Source organism: Myxine glutinosa, chromosome 3, assembly GCF_964187855.1.
Source record: "Myxine glutinosa chromosome 3, kmMyxGlut1.1, whole genome shotgun sequence".
NCBI classification, from domain to species: domain Eukaryota; kingdom Metazoa; phylum Chordata; class Myxini; order Myxiniformes; family Myxinidae; genus Myxine; species Myxine glutinosa.
The window spans coordinates 5,363,288-5,384,545 of record NC_136263.1 but is presented as its reverse complement, the minus strand read 5'-3'; the positions used below and the strand labels follow the sequence as shown (position 1 = coordinate 5,384,545).

General features: G+C 45.4%; 1 protein-coding gene across 1 annotated transcript in view; it reads left to right on the top strand.

Annotated features, from left to right (window-relative positions):
* The window catches only part of LOC144891269 (uncharacterized), a 236,579-nt gene extending 217,440 nt beyond the window's left edge, over window positions 1–19,139 (top strand). The window contains exons 4-6 of the mRNA XM_078773709.1: window positions 14,645–14,830; window positions 16,164–16,240; window positions 17,245–19,139. Coding sequence (XP_078629835.1) covers window positions 14,774–14,830; window positions 16,164–16,240; window positions 17,245–18,085 — 975 coding nt within the window. The 5' untranslated portion in view covers window positions 14,645–14,773 and the 3' untranslated portion in view covers window positions 18,086–19,139. The remainder of the gene's footprint in view (window positions 1–14,644; window positions 14,831–16,163; window positions 16,241–17,244) is intronic.
* The last annotated feature ends 2,119 nt before the right edge of the window (window positions 19,140–21,258 follow it).

The following is a 21,258-nucleotide window of genomic DNA, read 5'->3' as shown; positions in this document are numbered from 1 at the left end:
CTAACCGAGCCGGAGTGAGGACGCACACTCCCCGCGCGCGCCGTTGTTGTAGTTGTTGTAGTTGTTGTTGTAGTTGTTGTTGTAGTTGTTGTTGTAGTTGTTGTTTGGGGAAGAAGATGGGAGGAGGTATGGGAAGGTCCTAAACTCACTACTGGTGCCATATAATCACATTCTGGTGCAACGAAGAGTCAGAATTAATGGAAACGAGTCCTTAACTGACATAGACTAAGAATAACTAGCAAGATGTCCTATAGTTGTCTACGTGAGATGCGGTGAACCTGGGTGCGACATTTAATGGGGGAAATAGGGGAAGGTCGGTTCTACAGAGTGTTGTTTACAGACAATGGGACTAGGGAATGGGGGATTGGGGATAGTTGGGGAGTATTGGGGAAATAGGGGAATATTTACAAGCGGATATGGAGGCCAAATTCCATATTCGCAACATTGCACCCTTCTCTACCCTCGGGGCGTCGCGACCCGATAAATTTTTACCTATTTTAGTGTGGCACTCAGATGTAGTTCCCTCTACTATTAACTCTACCCTGAGTGCGACAGTTTTACAGATATTCACAAATGAGCAAATATGTCCCCCTGCGACGTTGCACCCTTCTCCTCACAGAAACACACCCACAGGATAACCGAATCGCGGAAAGAATTCGCAAACTAAACATACAGCCGGTAGGGAGCATTATTTACAAGACTACGCTGATATTTACACTACGATCCAGGACCTGTTTTTGGAGGAACACATGCAGATGTTATGCATAGAGAGAGCATGCATGCCAGCATCGATACACCAACCCACGAGTGCTCTGTGGCCTTACGGCCTTTAATAATGTGCAGAGCACCCCATCCAAGCACCAAAAGCACCACCCCAGCACCAATCGGTGCAGTCACCATTGTTCAATGAGTAAAAATAAATTCAACAACCCCTAACCCTGCAGGTGTCTCTTGCTCTTCGTGTGGTGCACTTGGCCTTCTTACTTCCTTAGAAAATAAAGAAAGGCGCCAACCGCGTCCATTTCCTTATTGTGGCCGTCAGGGGGCCAACTATTAGTGGTTCACCTGTTTGGCATAGGTGCCACGTTGACCCAGAGGTCCATCAATGGGTGGTGCTTGGCCGCAACAGAACTGCGGTCCATGGTGGGCGGCCACAAACATTGCGGTCCATATGGTGTATCGATCCAGGCAGCAAGCAGCGAAAGCGCAGGCCCACAACTGCGGAGCCAGCACCTCTCTCTCCTCTCTCTCTGCCCCAAAGCCAGATCCTCGGAGGTGGGAGACAAAAGAAGCAGACAAGTGAGTAAGGTGGTAAGGGCGCAAAAGTGCACGCAACACAAGGTAATGCACACTAGGGGCACATGGGAACCAGGTGAGACAGGTACGTTCCTACCGTACGCTCCCCCCCCCCCCCACCAGGTAACCTACATGGCCCCTCCCTTACCCCTTACTGTATCCACAAAACACAACACTACCCATAAACATATACTTTACAAATCAACAAACGTCCCTACTGTCTTCCCCGTTCCTCCCATAAACCAAATTCGTCTTCTCTCCCTCCTAACCAATCAAATTTGCCATTTTCAACTCTCATCAAAATTTGCCATCTCCAACTGAACATCATAATTTGCCATTACCAATTCATCATCAGTCCCTCCTAGGGAGGGAGAGATGGAATCACCCCAATGTCTCATCCACGTCGTGATGCGTCTCACAAATCCAACAGCAATCCTTACTTCCTGCAACACAAAACAAAGAAAACACGGGTGTGGAGTCATCATCATCACCACAGGTAAGTGGCTGCGTATGGTGCGACAGGTTCATCAATCCTAACTATTTCCTAAATGACTTTAACAACTTTACACTACCCGGGGTCTTTCTCCGGCCAAACCATTGGCCCTCTTACACTATGGGTTCTAAAAACCAATTCCCATTGAGCAAACTGTGGTGCTTTTCAATTTGGGGTCTCACTCCCCCGATTCATCTCCCGGTGTCCTCGCACAATTTCTGGGCTGTGGCGTGTACCTCTCCCAGCGGGTCTACCCACCTGCACACCTCCACCACTGCAGTTGCCTCCGAGCTTACCTGCTCCTTACCCTAACCTAACTACCTGGGGAAGGCCCTCTGGCGCTCTCCCCACTCGGTGCCCTCTCTGGCACTGGGCTACCCGGGTCCGTCCTCCGGATCCTCGGGCCCCATCCACAACTCTACCGGCTCCCAGAGCCCACCTGCGGCCTCACCTGGCCGACATCCTCACAGTGGTGGAGTGCCCAAACCAACTACACACACTAACAGGCTACACGCCCAGCCATTTCCACGACACTAATGCACCCATCCACAATACCATTCTGCAACCGCACCACAAATGCCAATATCCAACCACAATTTACCTATACCCTCTACCTAACACTTACACTACCCGCCCCGGGTACTCGTGAAAGGGGTCCACTCTTCCCCCATCCACACCTTCGCACCATGCACACCACTCCGTACCACTTACTCCAACTCTCTCCACACACCTGTACTTGCACACCTGTGCTCTCACACCTGTTCAATTCTCACACACACGGCATCATCTCAGCTAACTACTCCCTTCTGAAACTTGCGCTTCCACGTCATTATAATCCACACTAATCTACCTGCGTCCCCACTACAGGTATCAGTCACTAACTAACCTTAACGTCACCTAATGTCATCTTCTAGGGCCCTATCAATATAACCTAACCCACCCGGGCTAGTTTTCACTGCCATACACCCCATAAGCTATTGCTCCTTTGCCCCCACCCCATGGGAAGGGTGGCAGGGATGCCACCCTTACCCACCGGGCCCATCGCTCACTACCAATTTTGCACATCAAATTTCAACAAATCAAAAATTTGCCAATCACTACTCATCATCTGCCAATCACTACTGCCAATCCCTTGCCAATCATCAAATTTTGTTTTTCTCTAATTTTGGGTCCAAAACACTAACCTCATCACCCAGTCTACTCACTAATGCCTCTCGGTGCGCCAATTCCTGTCCAAAGCCCGGCTTCGTAAAGCCAAGCAATGGATGCGGGTTGTTCCGTGCCAGCGGCTGGATGCGTCCGGCATTCGGTGCAGGGACGGGGGCTTACCCGTGCCGAGATCCCACGCACCATCTCGGCACGGAGCCATCCAATGTCCCGCTCTCGACTTGCCGGCACGTCTCACCAAAAAGTGGTCGCCATGACGACCCTTTCTATCGGGCTGCCAGCTCCGCCTAGTGGAGCACGGACGCAGCCGTTCAAAGCGAGGCCCGGCACGCACCGAGGGCCCGATTCGGCTAAAAGTCGACCTAACCTCTAAACCGGTTACCGTCGATGCTTCACCTGGACGCTTACACCCCACAGCCCGTTCCTTGCTCACACATCCAGCCGTTTCCATGCTCCTCGTACCTTTCCTTACACACCCAGGTACACCCATTCCACTCACAGCCTTGGTCACACACCTGACCACCGAACACTTTGGCACACATTCGTTGGTCGCACACCTCACCAACACACCTCTTCGCGCCCCCTCCTCTGTCACCTCCTCTGTGACCATCACAGGTGTGCTCTCACCCGCACACCCAACCACGTGCCTCACTACCAATTCCAGCGTGCATTCCCACTCACGCTCTACCATTCCAGGTGTGCATCCTTCCATTCCAGGTGTCCATCCTCGCTCACCTGTCACAACCAACTCACGCTCCGTGCCACTCATACTACTCTCACCTCCACTCTTGACAGCGCACTCTTTCCTCATGCACCCGTCCGTTACACACCTCTCTCGCGCACACTCTTGCGCACACTCTCCCGTCACACCCTCTGCAACACTCACCACAGGCGTGCATTCTTCCTTACCTTTGACAGCGCACTCTTTCCCCATGCACCTGTCCGTCACACACCTTGCTCGCGCACACTCCTGCGCACACTCTCCCGTCACACCCTCTGTAACACTTACCACACCGTGCTTCCATGTGCTCCCTCGCACACGCGCTACGACCGACTCACTCTCGCCAGCACCCTCACTCCTTGGCACGCCCTTTTTCCTCACACACCCCAGAGTCGGACTTTCTCGCACACCTCCTTTTTCGCACACCAGACCTGTCGCACACTTCACCAATGGCCTCTCACGAACACCCGGGTCCATCTCGACCCCCAAGCTTCTTAAATCCCCTGGCGCATCATACGCACGACCATATTGGTCACCACTTACACCGGGTCCTCTTCCTCTTCGCTTCTCCTCCATCACCTGCGAATCCCTCATCCGGTTAATGAGCACATCATCACGATCCGAACACAGACTTCGGACCAATTCTTTTATCTCCTCTTTTATCTCTTTCTTATCCCCTCTCCGTCGCTTCTTAATTTCGCTCACCCCTTCTTCCACTTCTTCTAATTTCTGCTTCACCTCTTTTATTCCCCGGTACGTCTCCTCAAGCTCATCCTCTAAGGCTACCTTGACCGTTTCCATGTGCGTCCTCACCTGCCGGTCCTTCGTTTCCATTACCTCTATCACCTCGTCCAACCTCGTTGTCAGTCCCTCACGTACCATCTGACATTCCCTCTTCGTCGCTACCAAGTCATTTTTTAGGTCATTTTGTGTCGCTTTTAACCCTCCTATTACCGCTGTGTTCTTCTTTACCTGGTCCGTTAGTTCTTTTTGTCCCTCTGTCAGTTGTTCTACTTCCTGCGTCAGGTCCTCTATGCCCCCTTGTAACTTTACAGTCCCCTTTCTCACCTCCTTCTCCATGCGCTCCTTACAGTGCCTCACCTCCTCGCGCACTCCTCCGACCTCCTCACTCACCCCTCTTCTGATCTCCTCTCCCATCACTTGCATCTCCTGCCCAGATGCCACCCTCATCTGCTCCATTTCCTCCCTGTGAGCATCCAGTTTGGTTTCTACCCCCATTCTGACCCCCTCTATCTGCTGCCCCATTTGTTTAACTTCCCTTTCCGCTTGGTCCCTCATGTCCCTCAATTTGCCTTCCATCCTGTTTTCTAACCCCTCTAACCCCTTTTGCATTCCCTCTATCTGATTCTCCTGGGCAGCCATTCTATTTTCTACCCCCGTTAACCCCTCCTGTATTTCCCCTAATCTATTGTCTAATTTCCCAAATTTCTTGTCTAATCCCTTAAAATTATTGTCTAACCCCTCACCGGTACCCCTCGCTTCGTCCCTCATTACCCCCATTTGGCCCTCCAATCGCTCACTATCAGCCCTCATTTGCTCACTCTGAGCATCCATCCGGCTCCCCAAACCTCCAATTTGGTCTCCCATTTGTTCCATAAAGGCCCTCATTTGCAGGAGGAAAAGGTTCGAATCCACCAGGGGCGCTGCCACGGTCGCGGGCGCCGCGACCAGCGAGGCGCCATTTTGCGCACCCGCAATGTCGGGCGCAACGACGCTAATTTGTGCGTCTGCTACCCTCGCTGCTTCGCTCTCCTCGCGTCCCTCAATTTGGTCCTGGACCGACCCTGCCTCACTCTCCTCTACCGGACCCCAGCTGTCTTGATCCGCCATAGCGCGACTTTCAAAATTCGGGTTTTTATATTTTGTAAAACAAATCAAATTTCGCCGTTATAATTTCGTCGAGCGCGGGAAACGCGCTCCGGATCGAATTCTACCTCCCCAACACCAATTGTTACCCAAGTGGTACAATTGGTGTTCCAAAATTTGGGCCTAATAAATTTAGTCCCAGGTCCGAATCCCACTCCTGACACCAATTGTTACAGACGCGGTTGTGGATGTTAGTTTACCGAGCTGTTTGGTATGACCGCGTCTGCACAGTTTACCCGATTATGCTCGAACGTTGACTAAGTCGCGCTATGCTAAATCAATGATGGAAAAGACACAACGGCTGGATTAAAATGACACGACACCAAGGGTTCAGTTCTCAAGACCTCCGGAGGAGGTTATATTAGGGCGGAAGGTCAGATTACAACGACAAGAGGGACAGCATAGAAAGGCAGGCACTTAGACACACTCTTATATTAGCCCCGACAGACGACAGATAAACGGGACAAACTGACTCACACGGGGATTGATGGCAAGGAAAGCGGGTAGTCGATGGCTCAAGGTGCACTCTTGGCTCAAGGACAGAATCGACCCGCTCCGGTCCAGAGATGCGGGAGGTCTCTCTCAGCGCTAGAAGGTGGTGACTGGCTCTTCTTCAAGCTCGGGGCGCATCTCACATCCGTGGCTGAGGCGCATCTGACGTCACATCCGGTAAGTCGCTGCGTATATCCGGCGGGGAGTGACACGCCCTCGGCTCGTTAGCTCCGCCCCAGATGGAATCGGTCCGCCCTTCTTATTGGGTGCGGGGGGGTTACCAGGCTCCGCCCTTGATGAGGAGCTGACAGCCAGCCCCTTCGTGGTAACCCCGTGGAGCGCATGGGTAATGGCGGCTAACCGAGCCGGAGTGAGGACGCACACTCCCCACGTGCGCCGTTGTTGTAGTTGTTGTAGTTGTTGTTGTAGTTGTTGTTGTAGTTGTTGTTGTAGTTGTTGTTTGGGGAAGAAGATGGGAGGAGGTATGGGAAGGTCCTAAACTCACTACTGGTGCCATATAATCACATTCTGGTGCAACGAAGAGTCAGAATTAATGGAAACGAGTCCTTAACTGACATAGACTAAGAATAACTAGCAAGATGTCCTATAGTTGTCTACGTGAGATGCGGTGAACCTGGGTGCGACATTTAATGGGGGAAATAGGGGAAGGTCGGTTCTACAGAGTGTTGTTTACAGACAATGGGACTAGGGAATGGGGGATTGGGGATAGTTGGGGAGTATTGGGGAAATAGGGGAATATTTACAAGCGGATATGGAGGCCAAATTCCATATTCGCAACAATATTGTGACTGTCCAGAGGGGGTGGAGGGTTAGGTTTGATTACTAATAAATATCCACACTTGTATATATTGTGACTGTCCATCGGGGGGTGGAGGGTTAGGTTTGATTACTAATAAATATCCACACTTGTATATATTGTGACTGTCCATCGGGGGTGGAGGGTTAGGTTTGATTACTAATAAATATCCACACTTGTATATATTGTGACTGTCCATCGGGGGTGGAGGGTTAGGTTTGATTACTAATAAATATCCACACTTGTATATATTGTGACTGTCCAGAGGGGGTGGAGGGTTAGGTTTGATTACTAATAAATATCCACACTTGTATATATTGTGACTGTCCATCGGGGGGTGGAGGTTTAGGTTTGATTACTAATAAATATCCACACTTGTATATATTGTGACTGTCCAGATGGTGGAGGGTTAGGTTTGATTACTAATAAATATCCACACTTGTATATATTGTGACTGTCCAGATGGTGGAGGTTTAGGTTTGATTACTAATACATATCCACACTTGTATATATTGTGACTATCCAGATGGTGGAGGGTTAGGTTTGATTACTAATAAATATCCACACTTGTATATATTGTGACTGTCCAGAGGGGGTGGAGGGTTAGGTTTGATTACTAATAAATATCCACACTTGTATATATTGTGACTGTCCAGTGTCCAGGAGCCGTATCATCTGAGGGTGGAATTGTAGATTTTGTGACGTACACATGTGACGTGTAACGTGTGTTTCCCACTGTAATGCGGTGTGTTCATCTTTGTGCAGCAGAGTGTCATTTTGTGACGCTGGGTGTCACATTTGTCTCTGTTTGTGAACAATCCCTCTCGGGTCCTATTTGGGAAGATGGAGGGGGTATCGATGGATGTCTGGAGTGATTGGGAAACAACCACACCCGAATAACTGGATGGATTCATTCTTTCGGAAGGGGAAAGGATTCCGAGGGGGATAATCCCTTGGGAGTTTAATGAGCGGGTTAATCACTGTGATGGATGCGAGGCTCGGGATGGAAGATGACATGAGATGATGTACCGACGCCATCATGGAATCCTGGATGATCTGATCCATGCGGATGATTCCTCGCAGGACAAAAAGAAAACAGGAGCTGGCCACGACTATTCTTCCTTATGAGAGATTCCAATTATGTAGAAATCTTTGGAATTCCTTGAGTTTCTTCTCAAGACTTCCCATGAGATTGCAGCGTGGGTCGGAATATCCATTTAGAAAATGTGACATATGCAGTGCTGAGGACCAAAAGGTCACAACTTCACTTTCAAACACATTGTTGATCCAAAGTGAGTTTTCCTCAGAATTCTCACATCGCATCACATTCATTGTGCAGTTTACAGCCCGTATGTCCTTTGTAGATATGTGCAACTTTGGCAAAACAACCAACCATTTTCTGTCACATTGTTGAGGACACCCTGTGGTTGGAACATTAGTCTGAAGCCTTTGGTTGCAGAAGAAGAAGAAGAGGAAAACATGGCTTCGCTTAATGTAGTTTTTACAATCTCGCTATGTGTGCGCAGTTTGAACTTTGCTGGATTACCATTATGACATCATGGTGTGGTTTTGCAGCATGTCTCATAGTGATCTAGCATTATGATGTCACGGAGTGGATTTGTATCACATGGCTCATCGTGATCTAGCATTATGACACGGTGTGGATTTGCAGAATGGCTCTTGGTGATCTAGAATTATGACGTCACGGAGTGGATTTGTAGCAGGGCTCATAGTGATCTAGCATTATGACATCATGGTGTGGAATTGTAGCATGGCTCAGTGATCTAGCATTATGACGTCATGTTGTGGATTTGCAGCATGGTTCATGGTGATCTAGAATTATGATGTCACGGTGTGTATTTGTAGCATGGCTCATAGTGATCTAGCATTATGACGTCATGGAGTGGATTTGCAGCATGGTTCATGTTGATCTAGCATTATGACTTCATGGTGTGGATTTGTAGCATGGCTCATAGTGATCTAGCATTATGATGTCACGGTGTGTATTTGTAGCATGGCTCATAGTGATCTAGCATTATGACGTCATGGAGTGGATTTGCAGCATGGTTCATGTTGATCTAGCATTATGACTTCATGGTGTGGATTTGTAGCATGGCTCATAGTGATCTAGCATTATGATGTCACGGTGTGTATTTGTAGCATGGCTCATAGTGATCTCGCATTATGACGTCATGGAGTGGATTTGCAGCATGGTTCATGTTGATCCCGCATTATGATGTCACGGTGTGGATTTGTACCATGGCTCATAGTGATCTAGCATTATGATGTCACGGTGTGGATTTGTAGCATGGCTCATAGTGATCTGGCATTATGATGTAATTTAGTGGATTTCCAGCATGGTTCATGTTGATCTAGCATTATGACTTCATGGTGTGGATTTGTAGCATGGCTCATAGTGATCTAGCATTATGATGTCACGGTGTGTATTTGTAGCATGGCTCATAGTGATCTCGCATTATGACGTCATGGAGTGGATTTGCAGCATGGTTCATGTTGATCCCGCATTATGATGTCACGGTGTGGATTTGTACCATGGCTCATAGTGATCTAGCATTATGATGTCACGGTGTGGATTTGTAGCATGGCTCATAGTGATCTGGCATTATGATGTAATTTAGTGGATTTCCAGCATGGTTCATGTTGATCTAGCATTATGACTTCATGGTGTGGATTTGTAGCATGGCTCATAGTGATCTAGCATTATGATGTCACGGTGTGGATTTGCGGCATGGTTCATCGTGATCTAGCATTATGATGTCATGGATTGGATTTGTAGCATGGCTCATAGTGATCTAGCATTATGACGTCACGGTGTGGATTTGCGGCATGGCTCAGTGATCTAGCATTATGACGTCATGGAGTGGAATTGTAGCATGGCTCATAGTGATCTAGCATTATGATGTCACGGTGTGGATTTGTAGCATGGCTCATAGTGATCTAGCATTATGACGTCATGGAGTGGATTTGCAGCATGGTTCATGTTGATCTAGCATTATGATGCCACGGTGTGGATTTGTAGCATGGCTCATAGTGATCTAGCATTATGATGTCACGGTGTGTATTTGTCGCATTGCTCATAGTGATCTCGCATTATGACGTCATGGAGTGGATTTGCAGCATGGTTCATGTTGATCTGGCATTATGATGTCACGGTGTGTATTTGTACCATGGCTCATAGTGATCTAGCATTATGACTTCATGGTGTGGATTTGCATCATTGCTCATGTTGATCTAACATTATTTCGTCACGTGTGGACTTGCAGCATGGCTCATGGTGATCTAGCATTATGACGTCATGGTATAAATTTGCAGCATGCCTCAATGCCTCATAGTGTCCATAGTTATAGTTCTACCCTACAGGGTTTGTTTCACCTTGAGTGCCAAGTTTGGTGGTGTAAATGTCATATTACAGACGACACAGGTGTAGACTTTTAAATGTTGATTACCTTTCCCATAATCCCCAACATGTCCTTCCCCAAACCCCATCGCCTCGCCCTGCTCTTCCCCACTGCCCTGTAGATGTCCTCCTTTGAGGATGGAAGGTGGTGGGAGAGTTGTGGCTTCTTGTGCAAACATGTCTGGATGAATTTCGAGAAGGTGCGATATAAATATACCCTTACACCCTTACGTTGTTGGTTGGGTCCATTCAATTTGTGCTCCCAATGCCCAAAGCACTAGACACAGAACAAAGGAGACTTTGGCTAATTGTTCAGGTGCAAGTCTTTTGTTTTCATTTATTACTTGCAAGTATCGTGCTCCGCATGACGTCTTCTTGTTTAGTTATTTTTACGACCAAATCATTCACCATCAACATTATTACCCTCGCCAGAGGAGAGGGTATTGCATTTGAGTCCGTTTGTTTGTCTGTTTGTCTGTCTGTTGTCCGCACAGAATAAATATGATTTTCTCTACAACCGTTGATCCAATCGACAGCAAATTTTTACCATAGGTGCAACTCCACCTGTAGAATTTTTTATTGATAATTATGACGTCATCGGTCACGTGGTTCGGCCGCCATCTTGGAAAAACCGAAAAATTTGCACCTCTATATCTCCGAAAGGGCTGAATAGAAAAAATTGAGACATGGCTCATTGTAAAGAACACTCCATGGGGAATAAAATATGTTAATGATGATGTCATTGGTATCTCCATTATGACGTCATAATTCGACAAGTATAAAACTTCATCCGATCAAGATTAAATTTCTTGAGCATAATCTCGGAATAAATTAGTTTCGAAAAAAAAACCGATAACGTCATCCGTCACGTGGTTCGGCCGCCATATTTGTTTTAACACAAAAGCCTTTAAAAAACCACTGAAAATACATCCTAGCGAGGGTTTGCAATCTCTGATTGCTCTTTTTCTTGTTTGTTACTTGCAAAATCGAAGATTTTTCAAGTATATTGGTCGGTTGTGTTTGTGGTTCTGTCTGTCTGTCTGTCTGTTTGTCTGTTTGTTTGTCACCGGCCTACAGGTCACAATTTTCAACCGATCTTCACGAAATTTTACCAAATGGTAGAGGACGTCATAAGGAAGAAGCTTAGTGTTTTGGGGGTCAAAAGTTCAAAAGGTCAACAAAGGCCAAAAGTTACCAACATTCCCAAATTTCTAAAATCCTCAATTTTCATCCGATTGACTTGAAATTTGAAGAGGACTTGAAAAACTGGTCACTGAATTCAACCACCCAGTATTTTTGAGGTCAACATAGGCCAAAAGGTCAACATAGGCCAAATTTCTAAAATCCTCAATTTTCATCCAATTGACTTGAAATTTGAAGAGGACTTGCATATCTGGTCACTGAATTCAACCACCAAATTTTTTTGAGGTCAACATCAGCCGAATTTCTAAAATCCTCAATTTTCATCTGATTGACTGGAAATTTGAAGAGCATTTGCATATCTGGTCGTGACCGTTATCGGTCACGTGTCATATTTGTTTTAACACAAAAGCCTTTAAAAAAAACAACTGAAAACACGTCCTGGTGAGGGCCTGCAATCTCTGATTGCTCTTTCTTGTTTATTTAGGTGATATAATTTATGTAGTCTTGGTTCAACTCCTTCGTTGTTCATTTATTTTTCTTTTGTCTCATTTCCGCTGATTCATTTGGCCCTGCTCAGTTGCCAGAGGCTCATATGAGGGATTTTGACTGTGCTTCACTCACGGTGTGCCTGTAATTTGGCATGAGCTCTCTCAAGAAAACATGAGATCTTTTTTTTTTTTATAATAGGGAGATTGCTTGAAAATTCGTTTCCATCGTGAAAATTTGACACTGATACTTCTGCCGCTGATATATGGACGAATAAGGTGTTTGCTGTAGAAAATGGTCTCTCAGACCTTGTGATCCTTGTGATTTCTCTGCAAATGGCCATGCCTTGTTTTTTGTGGATCTTTCATTGGCTGTGGAAATCATGTGATGTTCTCCAGCCAATCACAGACTTATAAAGGCAAGACATGGCTGCCATCATGGAAACGATGGGGGGATTTAACTGGAATTTTCATTTGCGGCCTATTTTCAGCCCATTCATTTTGTCATATAATGAAGTGAAGTGTGAAAGTTGATCTTCATCATATCTAGTTATTATATATATTTTTGTCTTACTTAAAGTTTAGTTTTTGGTTGTACCTAGATGGTAATAATTTTGCGTTCTTTTTGTTTCCTACTATTGTTTTTGGAGAAATGGCCGTTGATATAATGATGCTTGCTTTGGATAATAGTAGATTAGCTGAGGTTGCAGAATCGCCAAATTGAGCAACTTGGATATCGACCAAACCTTAGCATCTGTCCGTTTTATATTACTGTTATTACTGTTATTACTGTTATTACCTCTGCCCACCGCAAGTGGACAGAGGTCATGTTTTCACCCCAGTCTGTTTGTTTGTCTGTTTGTTTGTTTTTGTGCAGGGTATCTCAAAAAGTTGATTACGGATTTGGATGAAACTTGGTGAACAGGTTGGGTGTGTGACAAGGAGGAATTGGTTAGATTTTAGTGAAGATCCAAATCCGGACACAATGGTTTTTTATTTTTAAAGTGATTCAAATTTTTGAATTTAAATCGATATTTTAATGGATATTTTTAATTTATATTTATATTTATTTTATATTTATATTTTATATTTATATATTTATATATTTATATTTATTTATTTATATTTATGTGGATATTTTATTTTATATTTATATATTTATGGATATTTTTATATTTATATTTATATTTATTTTATATTTATATTTTATATTTATATATTTATATTTATTTATTTATATTTATATGGATATTTTATTTTATATTTATATATTTATGGATATTTTTATATTTATATTTATATTTATATTTTATATTTATATTTTATATTTATATATTTTTATTTATTTATTTATATTTATATGGATATTTATTTTATATTTATATATTTATGGATATTTTTATATTTGTATTTATATATATTTTCTATTTATATTTTATATTTATATATATATATATATATTTATATTTATTTATTTATATTTATATGGATATTTTATTTTATATTTATATGTTTATGGATATTTTCATATTATAGTGATTCAGTGGGATATGTATATCCATGTTATGGATATGGTTCAAATGGATATTTTTAAAGAGATTTGGAATCTCCCGCGATGAAGCTGATTCTGAGGGCTTTTCACTCACTGACCGCAGGCAGGTTGGTGGTCTTTCTGTCTTCTACCAACTCCTCTCTGGCCTATCCCCTCCAGCCTTGTCTGTGCTCTGTCCCCCAAATATTCCTACAGGTCGAACAAGATCTGCCAGCAACCCTCTTATGGTGAAACTGCCAAAATCAAGACTCTCTGCTCACCTTCACTCTTTCATTCCTCTTTTCTCCCGCCTCTGGAACAAAGCCCCGCACTCTCTTCAATCCCACTCACCCCTCCAGGTCTTTAAAACAGCTGTTCACCACCATCTCTTATCTTCCCCCATCCAAAACCTTGATCTTTTCTACTCCCGTTAATTCACCCCAGATCCACTTTTCTGAAATACCGACTTCTTTCCTGGAAGTCTTAGCTGTGTCCATGTGTTTTTTTTCCTCTCCCACCCCCCACCTCTCCCAGAAGATTATTCACCTTCCCACGCCTCCTCCCCCCAAGCCCTCTCCCTCCCACAGATCTCCCGATGGCCCTACTCTCAAATGTTGTACTTGTGTGTTTTCCCCTCTCTCCCCATCTTGTCTCCCGCTCCCTTTATTTCGTCTTGTGTCCGTTTCTTTTTTTGTCATTAATGTTAGCTCTTACATGAGCGTCGATCCTGTATACAAAAAAAACGAAAAAAAAGATTCTTCACCATTGAGAGATGGTGGTAAAAAACAATTTATAGCACGATATCTCAAGAAGTTGAGGACGAGTTAGATGGATGAGTTGGTTCGGTGTTGAGACCAACAACAAACAACAACAACAAAGGCATTTTAAGGCCATTTTCCTTGCTAGAGCGGGGGTTCCCGGGTTAGCCTTGCGGACCCCCATGACAATCTTCTCCATTTTGGTGTTGGTTAGGTGATGAGAACAAGCTGATTAAAATTTTCAGGTGTATTCCAGTTACAGCCTATCAGTGGGTTTCAAAATATAAACTGTTCATCCCATGGCGCTCTTCCGAGTGCCCGTCTCGTTAAGGTGGTGATGGTAGTTTTTACCCTTTTTGTTGTACTGTACTTAGTTTGATGATTGTTTATTATTACGATTGGATTGTGGTTCAGACTCCCATTTTTCTTAATACAGAGGTCAGGTCTCCTGGAGAAGTTTGACAACAAGAGTTGAGAGTCCAACAGAACATGTCGGAGCAGCTTCTCAAGAAGTACAGACAAACAGGCAAAAGGACAGACAGTCCGGAAAAAAGAAGAGACACTGATGGACAAACATCACAACATGGCAGAAACTGATATACAGATGGGGCCACACAAACAGGTGGGACTTGTTTCCTATCTCTGAGACATAATAGTGTTGCGGGATGAGGACTGTATATTTTTTGATTGTGTGCTGTATTATTATTATTATTGTTTATTCTGCGCCCCCCTACCTCCGGAGCTGTGTAAAGGTGAAAGGGCATCCCATAATTAGTCCACAAGCATACACATCAGCCAAATAATAGAATACCCCTGTTGATAGTTATCTCTTATTCTGTGTTTTAAGGTAAGGCTGTGTCTCCCATTAATTGAAGTACTCCATTGCACCAGTGAAAGAGAATAGATCCCCTTTCCTTCCCATCCCCAAAATCTCCCTTTCCTTCCCATCCCCAAAATCTCCATTTCCTTTTACATCCCCTTCCGTCATTGCCGGGCCTCGATTGCTGAATTACCTCCCCTCCAATAACCGCCATTGAACATGTGCTCGAATCGGAGAAGAAAGGCGTGCCCGCCCGTCGTCATCAAGGGCGGAGCCAGAGGGTCGCGCGACCAACCAGGGCCGAGGTGAGCACCCCGATGGGCGTGTCCAAAAGGCCGGCGGCTTAATCGCCGGAGGCGCTATAAAAGGCGCGGACGCAAGTGAGTCGTGAGTTGGTCGCCAAGAGAGTCGTGAGGAGTCAGTCAGTGGAGTCGGTGGTCAGTTGGTTGCGTTGGTTGCGGTGAGGAGTCGGTGGTGGTGGTCAGTTGGTTGCGTTGGTTGCGGTGAGGAGTCGGTGGTAAAGAGTGAGTGGACCAAGAACGAGTGGAGGGTTTGGACCAGACGCGTCCGACGAGGCCTGGCAAAGCACGCGACGTCCACAGCAGCCAAAACAGCAGCGTGGGGCCTGAACGGCGGCTGCTAAACGCGCCGGTTGTGCTGCGGGACCCCCTTGGACCTCCCTCTCCCTCCAGCCATCCACCTCCTGCCTTTCCACCCTTCTTGTGTACGTGAGTTTGTTCTATTTGTTCTGTCCTGGGTTAATTAAGCTTGTGTAGGTAAGCTAATAATTGCACTGTGTCTCTGATCCTTCTGTATATTATTTTATTATCTTTCCTTCTCCTTGGTTACTTTGAGCATGTAAATAGTAGGAATAAATTTAGTAGTATTTCCAACCTTTTTGTCTTCTTCTTCTTCTTCACATCCGTGTCGCCTTTGTCTTTTCCCTATTGAATAGCTGCGGTGCGATCCGGCCAAAGTTCTGGGTGAATCGGGTTCTAATTGGGGAGTAACTGTTCGGACGCGGTAATACCAACCGCTCGGTAAAATAACATCTAAAACCGCGTCTGTAACAATAGGATAAAGTGTGGAAGTTTACCACGAATTCCTGGAAAGACTTTCTTCGATGTTCTTCCAGGAATCGGGATCACCATTACCGGGGCAGACAAGATCGATCCTCCATCATCGACCCTCATGGTTCAGATTAGCAGGCAGGTAAGACTGAGTTTTTCTAGATGGCTCCGCATCCCCATCTACATTGTCTGTACATATTGTCAATCCGGTTTTGCCTCCATTGTTACCTGTTTGTGTTTTTCTGTGCTTATTTATTTTTAACCAACTGTGCTCTCTACCCCACCATCACCAAACATGTGCTTATTCCCTCTTCCCTGCTTATCCCTGCACTAGCCCCCCAAATCCCCCTCCCCCTCGCATGCTCCAAATGTGCCACATTTTTCCCAATTAGCAGATGTCTGATTTGTTTTGCCTCAAAATTAGACGATACGTACTTGATGAGTAGAGGGGTTTTTTTTATTCGAAACGTGATGATTACATCTGAGCTTGTTTGGGGCAGGTTTCTTTGTAAATAATCAATACAAACTTTTATTTTTACATTTTATGCATTTTAATTATTTTTTATTTAACAAAAAATGTGTCTGCCTCTTCTATAATTATTTGCTTTCCTGTGATATTTTCCTCAGTTTTCACTATCACGTCCAACATGTTCGTTTCCTCTTCTCCCAAAAACCTCTGCTGCATTTATTGACTCCCGCTCTCGCTCCCCCTTCCTTCATCCCCTTCTCCATATCCCTTCACATCTTCCTCCATCCCCCCTTCCCAGCCTCCACCCTAAATGCCACTTGCTCCCTGTGTCCTACATTCCTGCGCTTGCTCTCCTTTTCTTTGCTCCTTTCTCTACAAATGTTGCCCTAGATGAGCAAGGTGGATTTTGGCAAAACTTTTCCATCTGTCCGTATCATCAAGGAAAATTATCAAAAATTCGAATAATAAAAAAAAAGCAAAAAGCTATATGAATGGCAAACGACTCACTTTGCATTTCATGTTTAAACACTATGTACTGTGTTCTTGCATTTGAGGTCATTGTGATACAGACACTTGTCTACTTGTATTATTACTGGGGAGATCAATGGCTGCTTCCTTCCTTCCTGTGTAAACTTTTGTTTGACTATTTGCTTGTGTGTTGTACCCTCTTGTTTCAGCAACACATCTCGGAGCAGTCAACATCGAACCGACACGAGTTTGACCAAAGCATTTCAACAAAAATATCCATTATTCCATAAAGTATATTGCAATGTACATTGTACCCCAAAAGTGCGGCCAACATGGACCCCCAGAAAGAACTCAAAGTGTGGCCAACATGGACCCCCCAGAACGTACCCCAAAAGTGTAGCCAACATGAACCCCCAGAAAGTACCCCAAGAGTGTGGTCAACATGGACCCCCAGAAAGTACTCCAAAAGTGTGGCCAACATGGACCCTCAGAAAGTACCCCAAAAGTGTGGCCAACATGAACCCCCAGAAAGTACCCCAAAAGTTTGGTCAACATGGACCCCCAGAAAGAACCCCGAAAGTGTGGCCACCACATGGACACCCAGAAAGTACCCCAAAAGTGTGGCCAACATGGACCCCCAGAAAGTACCCCAAAAGGATGGCCACCACATGGACCCCCAGAAGGTACTCCAAAAGTGTGGCCAACATGGATCCCCAGAAAGTACCCCAAAAGTGTGGCTTACATGGATCCCCAGAAAGTACCCCAAAAGTGTGGCCAACATGGATCCCCAGAAAGTACCCCAAAAGTGTGGCTTACATGGACCCCCAGAAAGTACCCCAAAAGTGTGGCCAACATGGATCCCCAGAAAGTACTCCAAAAGTGTGGCCAACATGGATCCCCAGAAAGTACCCCAAAAGTGTGGCTTACATGGATTCCCAGAAAGTACCCCAAAAGTGTGGCCAACATGGATCCCCAGAAAGTAGCCTAAAAGTGTGGCCGACATCGATCCCCAGAAAGTACCTCAAAAGTGTGGCCAACATGGACCCCTAGAAAGTAGCCCAAAAGTGTGGCCAACGTGGACCCCCAGAAAGTACCCCAAAAGTGTGGCCAACATGGACCCCTAGAAAGTAGCCCAAAAGTGTGTCCAACGTGGACCCCCAGAAAGTACCCCAAAAGTGTGGCTAACATGGCTCGCCAGAAAGTACCCCAAAAGTGTGGCCAACATCGATCCCCAGAAAGTACCCCAAAAGTGTGGCCAACATGGACCCCCAGAAAGCTCGGCCTCCCCACGCGTGCAGAAACACCCAACCGCACAGGTACGCACGTTAAGGTTTCGCCACTGCTGCCACGTTTTGCCATTAAATGGGTTAATATAAGAAGCAGATTCGAGAGTAGGTGGAATGTATCAGGTCCAACAACGGCTGGTGATTCCCCACCTCATTGTGGCGCTGCTTTGGCTTCGTGATAATGGGGGAGCATTCGAAAGATCATTAACATTTATCACCAGCCTGGCAGCACATCCACCCATTCCATCCATCCCCGGTTAAGAAACCCCCAAGTTGCTGCGCCAGTTTGCTTCTAATTATAAAGGTCGCACTGCATTTAAAATAAGAACGTGTGTAATTTGCCCCTTTTCTTTTACCTTATTTGCACCTTGGATTTCACATATAATATTTACGGTGAATATAGTTTGCGCAGGTGGATCTCACTTTGCCTCGGGGTTAACGTAAGGGCCTTTGCACAATAACATATTCGTCAAGCTGACATTAGGCTCCATATAAGTTGATTTGCAGGACGATTCCATTATGAGCAGCACGTGGTGTGTGTGTACCTTTAATCAAATGGAGAAGCAAAAATGTCCTCTTGGGCCTTCCTAAGCAACGGAGAGTCCTGATGCTGCGACTTGACGTGATGGCCACGGTGGCGGATGTGCTCGGAGCTTCTTGCCATGAAGGCCTGGTTTCTTTTTCAGTGATTCTCACTGAGCTACGGTTGTCCATTTTTGGTTCAACAAAATGTTTTTTTTGCTGGAGGCTGCTGCAATGAAATATAACAAAAATGATGCACTTCCTTGCAGACATGTAATTAAATAACTCTATTATTTGATTTCTCTTTCCTTTTATTCCATTGAAGAAACCAAAGATCACGTGCTTGGATATGTTGTAGACCAGGGAGTGTTTGTGCAATCGATATGTGCTGAAATGAACTTCTCGAAGCGACTACAATATCTTTAAATCTGCACTTTACAAATGGTAACTGCACGGTTTCCGTTTCCGGTTTCCGTTTCCGTTTTCCGTTTCCGTTTTCCGTTTCCGTTTCCGTTTCCGTTTCCGTTTCCGGTTTCCGGTTTCCGTTTCCGGTTTCCGTGTAATGGTCGCTTCTCTTGGTCCTCAGACATCTACTTCCAAAAAGCTAAATAATCATTCCAGATGAGTCTGTGGTGACAGATATTTTATGTTCTGTTTGCGTCGATTTTTCTTCATATTGAGTGTTCACTCCCATGTATTTTTATGCTCATTCTATCCAAACGGTTTAACCACAGGCGACTCTAGGTTTGCTCTCCGTCTGTCTGTAGTGTGGAACTACAGTGACTACTTTGGGACTACAGTGACTATAGTGTGGAACTACAGTGACTAGTGTACGACTCCAGTGACGAGTTTGGGACTACAGTGACGAGTTTGGGACTACAGTGACTATAGTGTGGAACTACAGTGACTAGTGTGCGACTACAGTGACGAGTTTGGGACTACAGTGACTATAGTGTGGAACTACAGTGACTATTTTGGGACTACAGTGACTATAGTGTGGAACTACAGTGACTAGTGTGCGACTACAGTGACGAGTTTGGGACTACAGTGACTATAGTGTGGAACTACAGTGACGAGTGTGCGACTACAGTGACTAGTTTGGGACTACAATGACTATAGTGTGGAACTACAGTGACGAGTTTGGGACTACAGTGACTATAGTGTGGAACTACAGTGACTAGTGTGCGACTACAGTGACGAGTTTGAGACGACAGTGACGCGTTTGGGACTACAGTGACGAGTTTGGGACGACAGTGACTATAGTGTGGAACTACAGTGACTCGTGTGTGACTTCAGTGACTAGTGTGGAACTATAGTGACTAGTGTGCGACTACAGTGACGAGTTTGGGACTACAGTGACTATAGCGTGGAACTACAGTGACTAGTGTGCGACTACAGTGACGAGTTTGGGACTACAGTGACGAGTTTGGGACTACAGTGACGAGTTTGGGATTACAGTGACTATAGTGTGGAACTACAGTGACTAGTGTGCGACTACAGTGACGAGTTTGGGACTACAGTGACTAGTGCGACTACAGTGACTAGTGTGGAACTACAGTGACTAGTGTGAGACTATAGTGACTAGTTTGAGACGACAGTGACTGGTGTGAGACTACAGTGACGAGTTTGGGACTACAGTGATGAGTTTGGGACTACAGTGACTAGTGTGAGACTACAGTGACTAGTTTGGGACTACAGTGACAAGTGTGGAACTACAGTGACGAGTGTGCGACTACAGTGACGAGTTTGGGACTACAGTGACTCGTGTGGAACTACATTGACTAGTTTGGGACTACAATGACTGGTGTGGGACTACAGTGACTAGTGTGAGACTACAGTGACGAGTTTGGGACTACAGTGATGAGTTTGGGTCTGCAGTGACAAGTGAGAGACTACAGTGACTAGTTTGGGACTACAGTGACTAGTGTGGGACTACAGTGACTAGTGTGGGACTACAGTGACTAGTGTGCGACTGCAGTGACAAGTGTGCAACTACAGTGACAAATGTGGGACTCCAGTGACTAGTGTGCGACTACAGTGACTAGTCTGCGACTACAGTGACAAATGTGGGACTGCAGTGACAAATGTGGGACTACAGTGATTCGTGTGTGACTACATTGACTAATTTTTGTACTGAGTCGTTAGTTATGTTATGACGGCGGTGACGGCGGCACCTATGACGTCATCATTCACACATGTTATTCTGCATGCAGAGTTATTAGTCCCCTACCGGTGTACACCGGAGGGGACTATAGGTTTGCACTCCGTCCCTCCGTCTGTCAGTCTGTCAGTCCGTCATGCAAAGAACAGTTTTCCGGACTTTTTTTCTAAACTCTTAAAGCTAATGATTTCAAACTTGGTACATGGTTTCCTCATGATAAGTTACTGATCAAGTTCGAACTTCACGACGTTTCG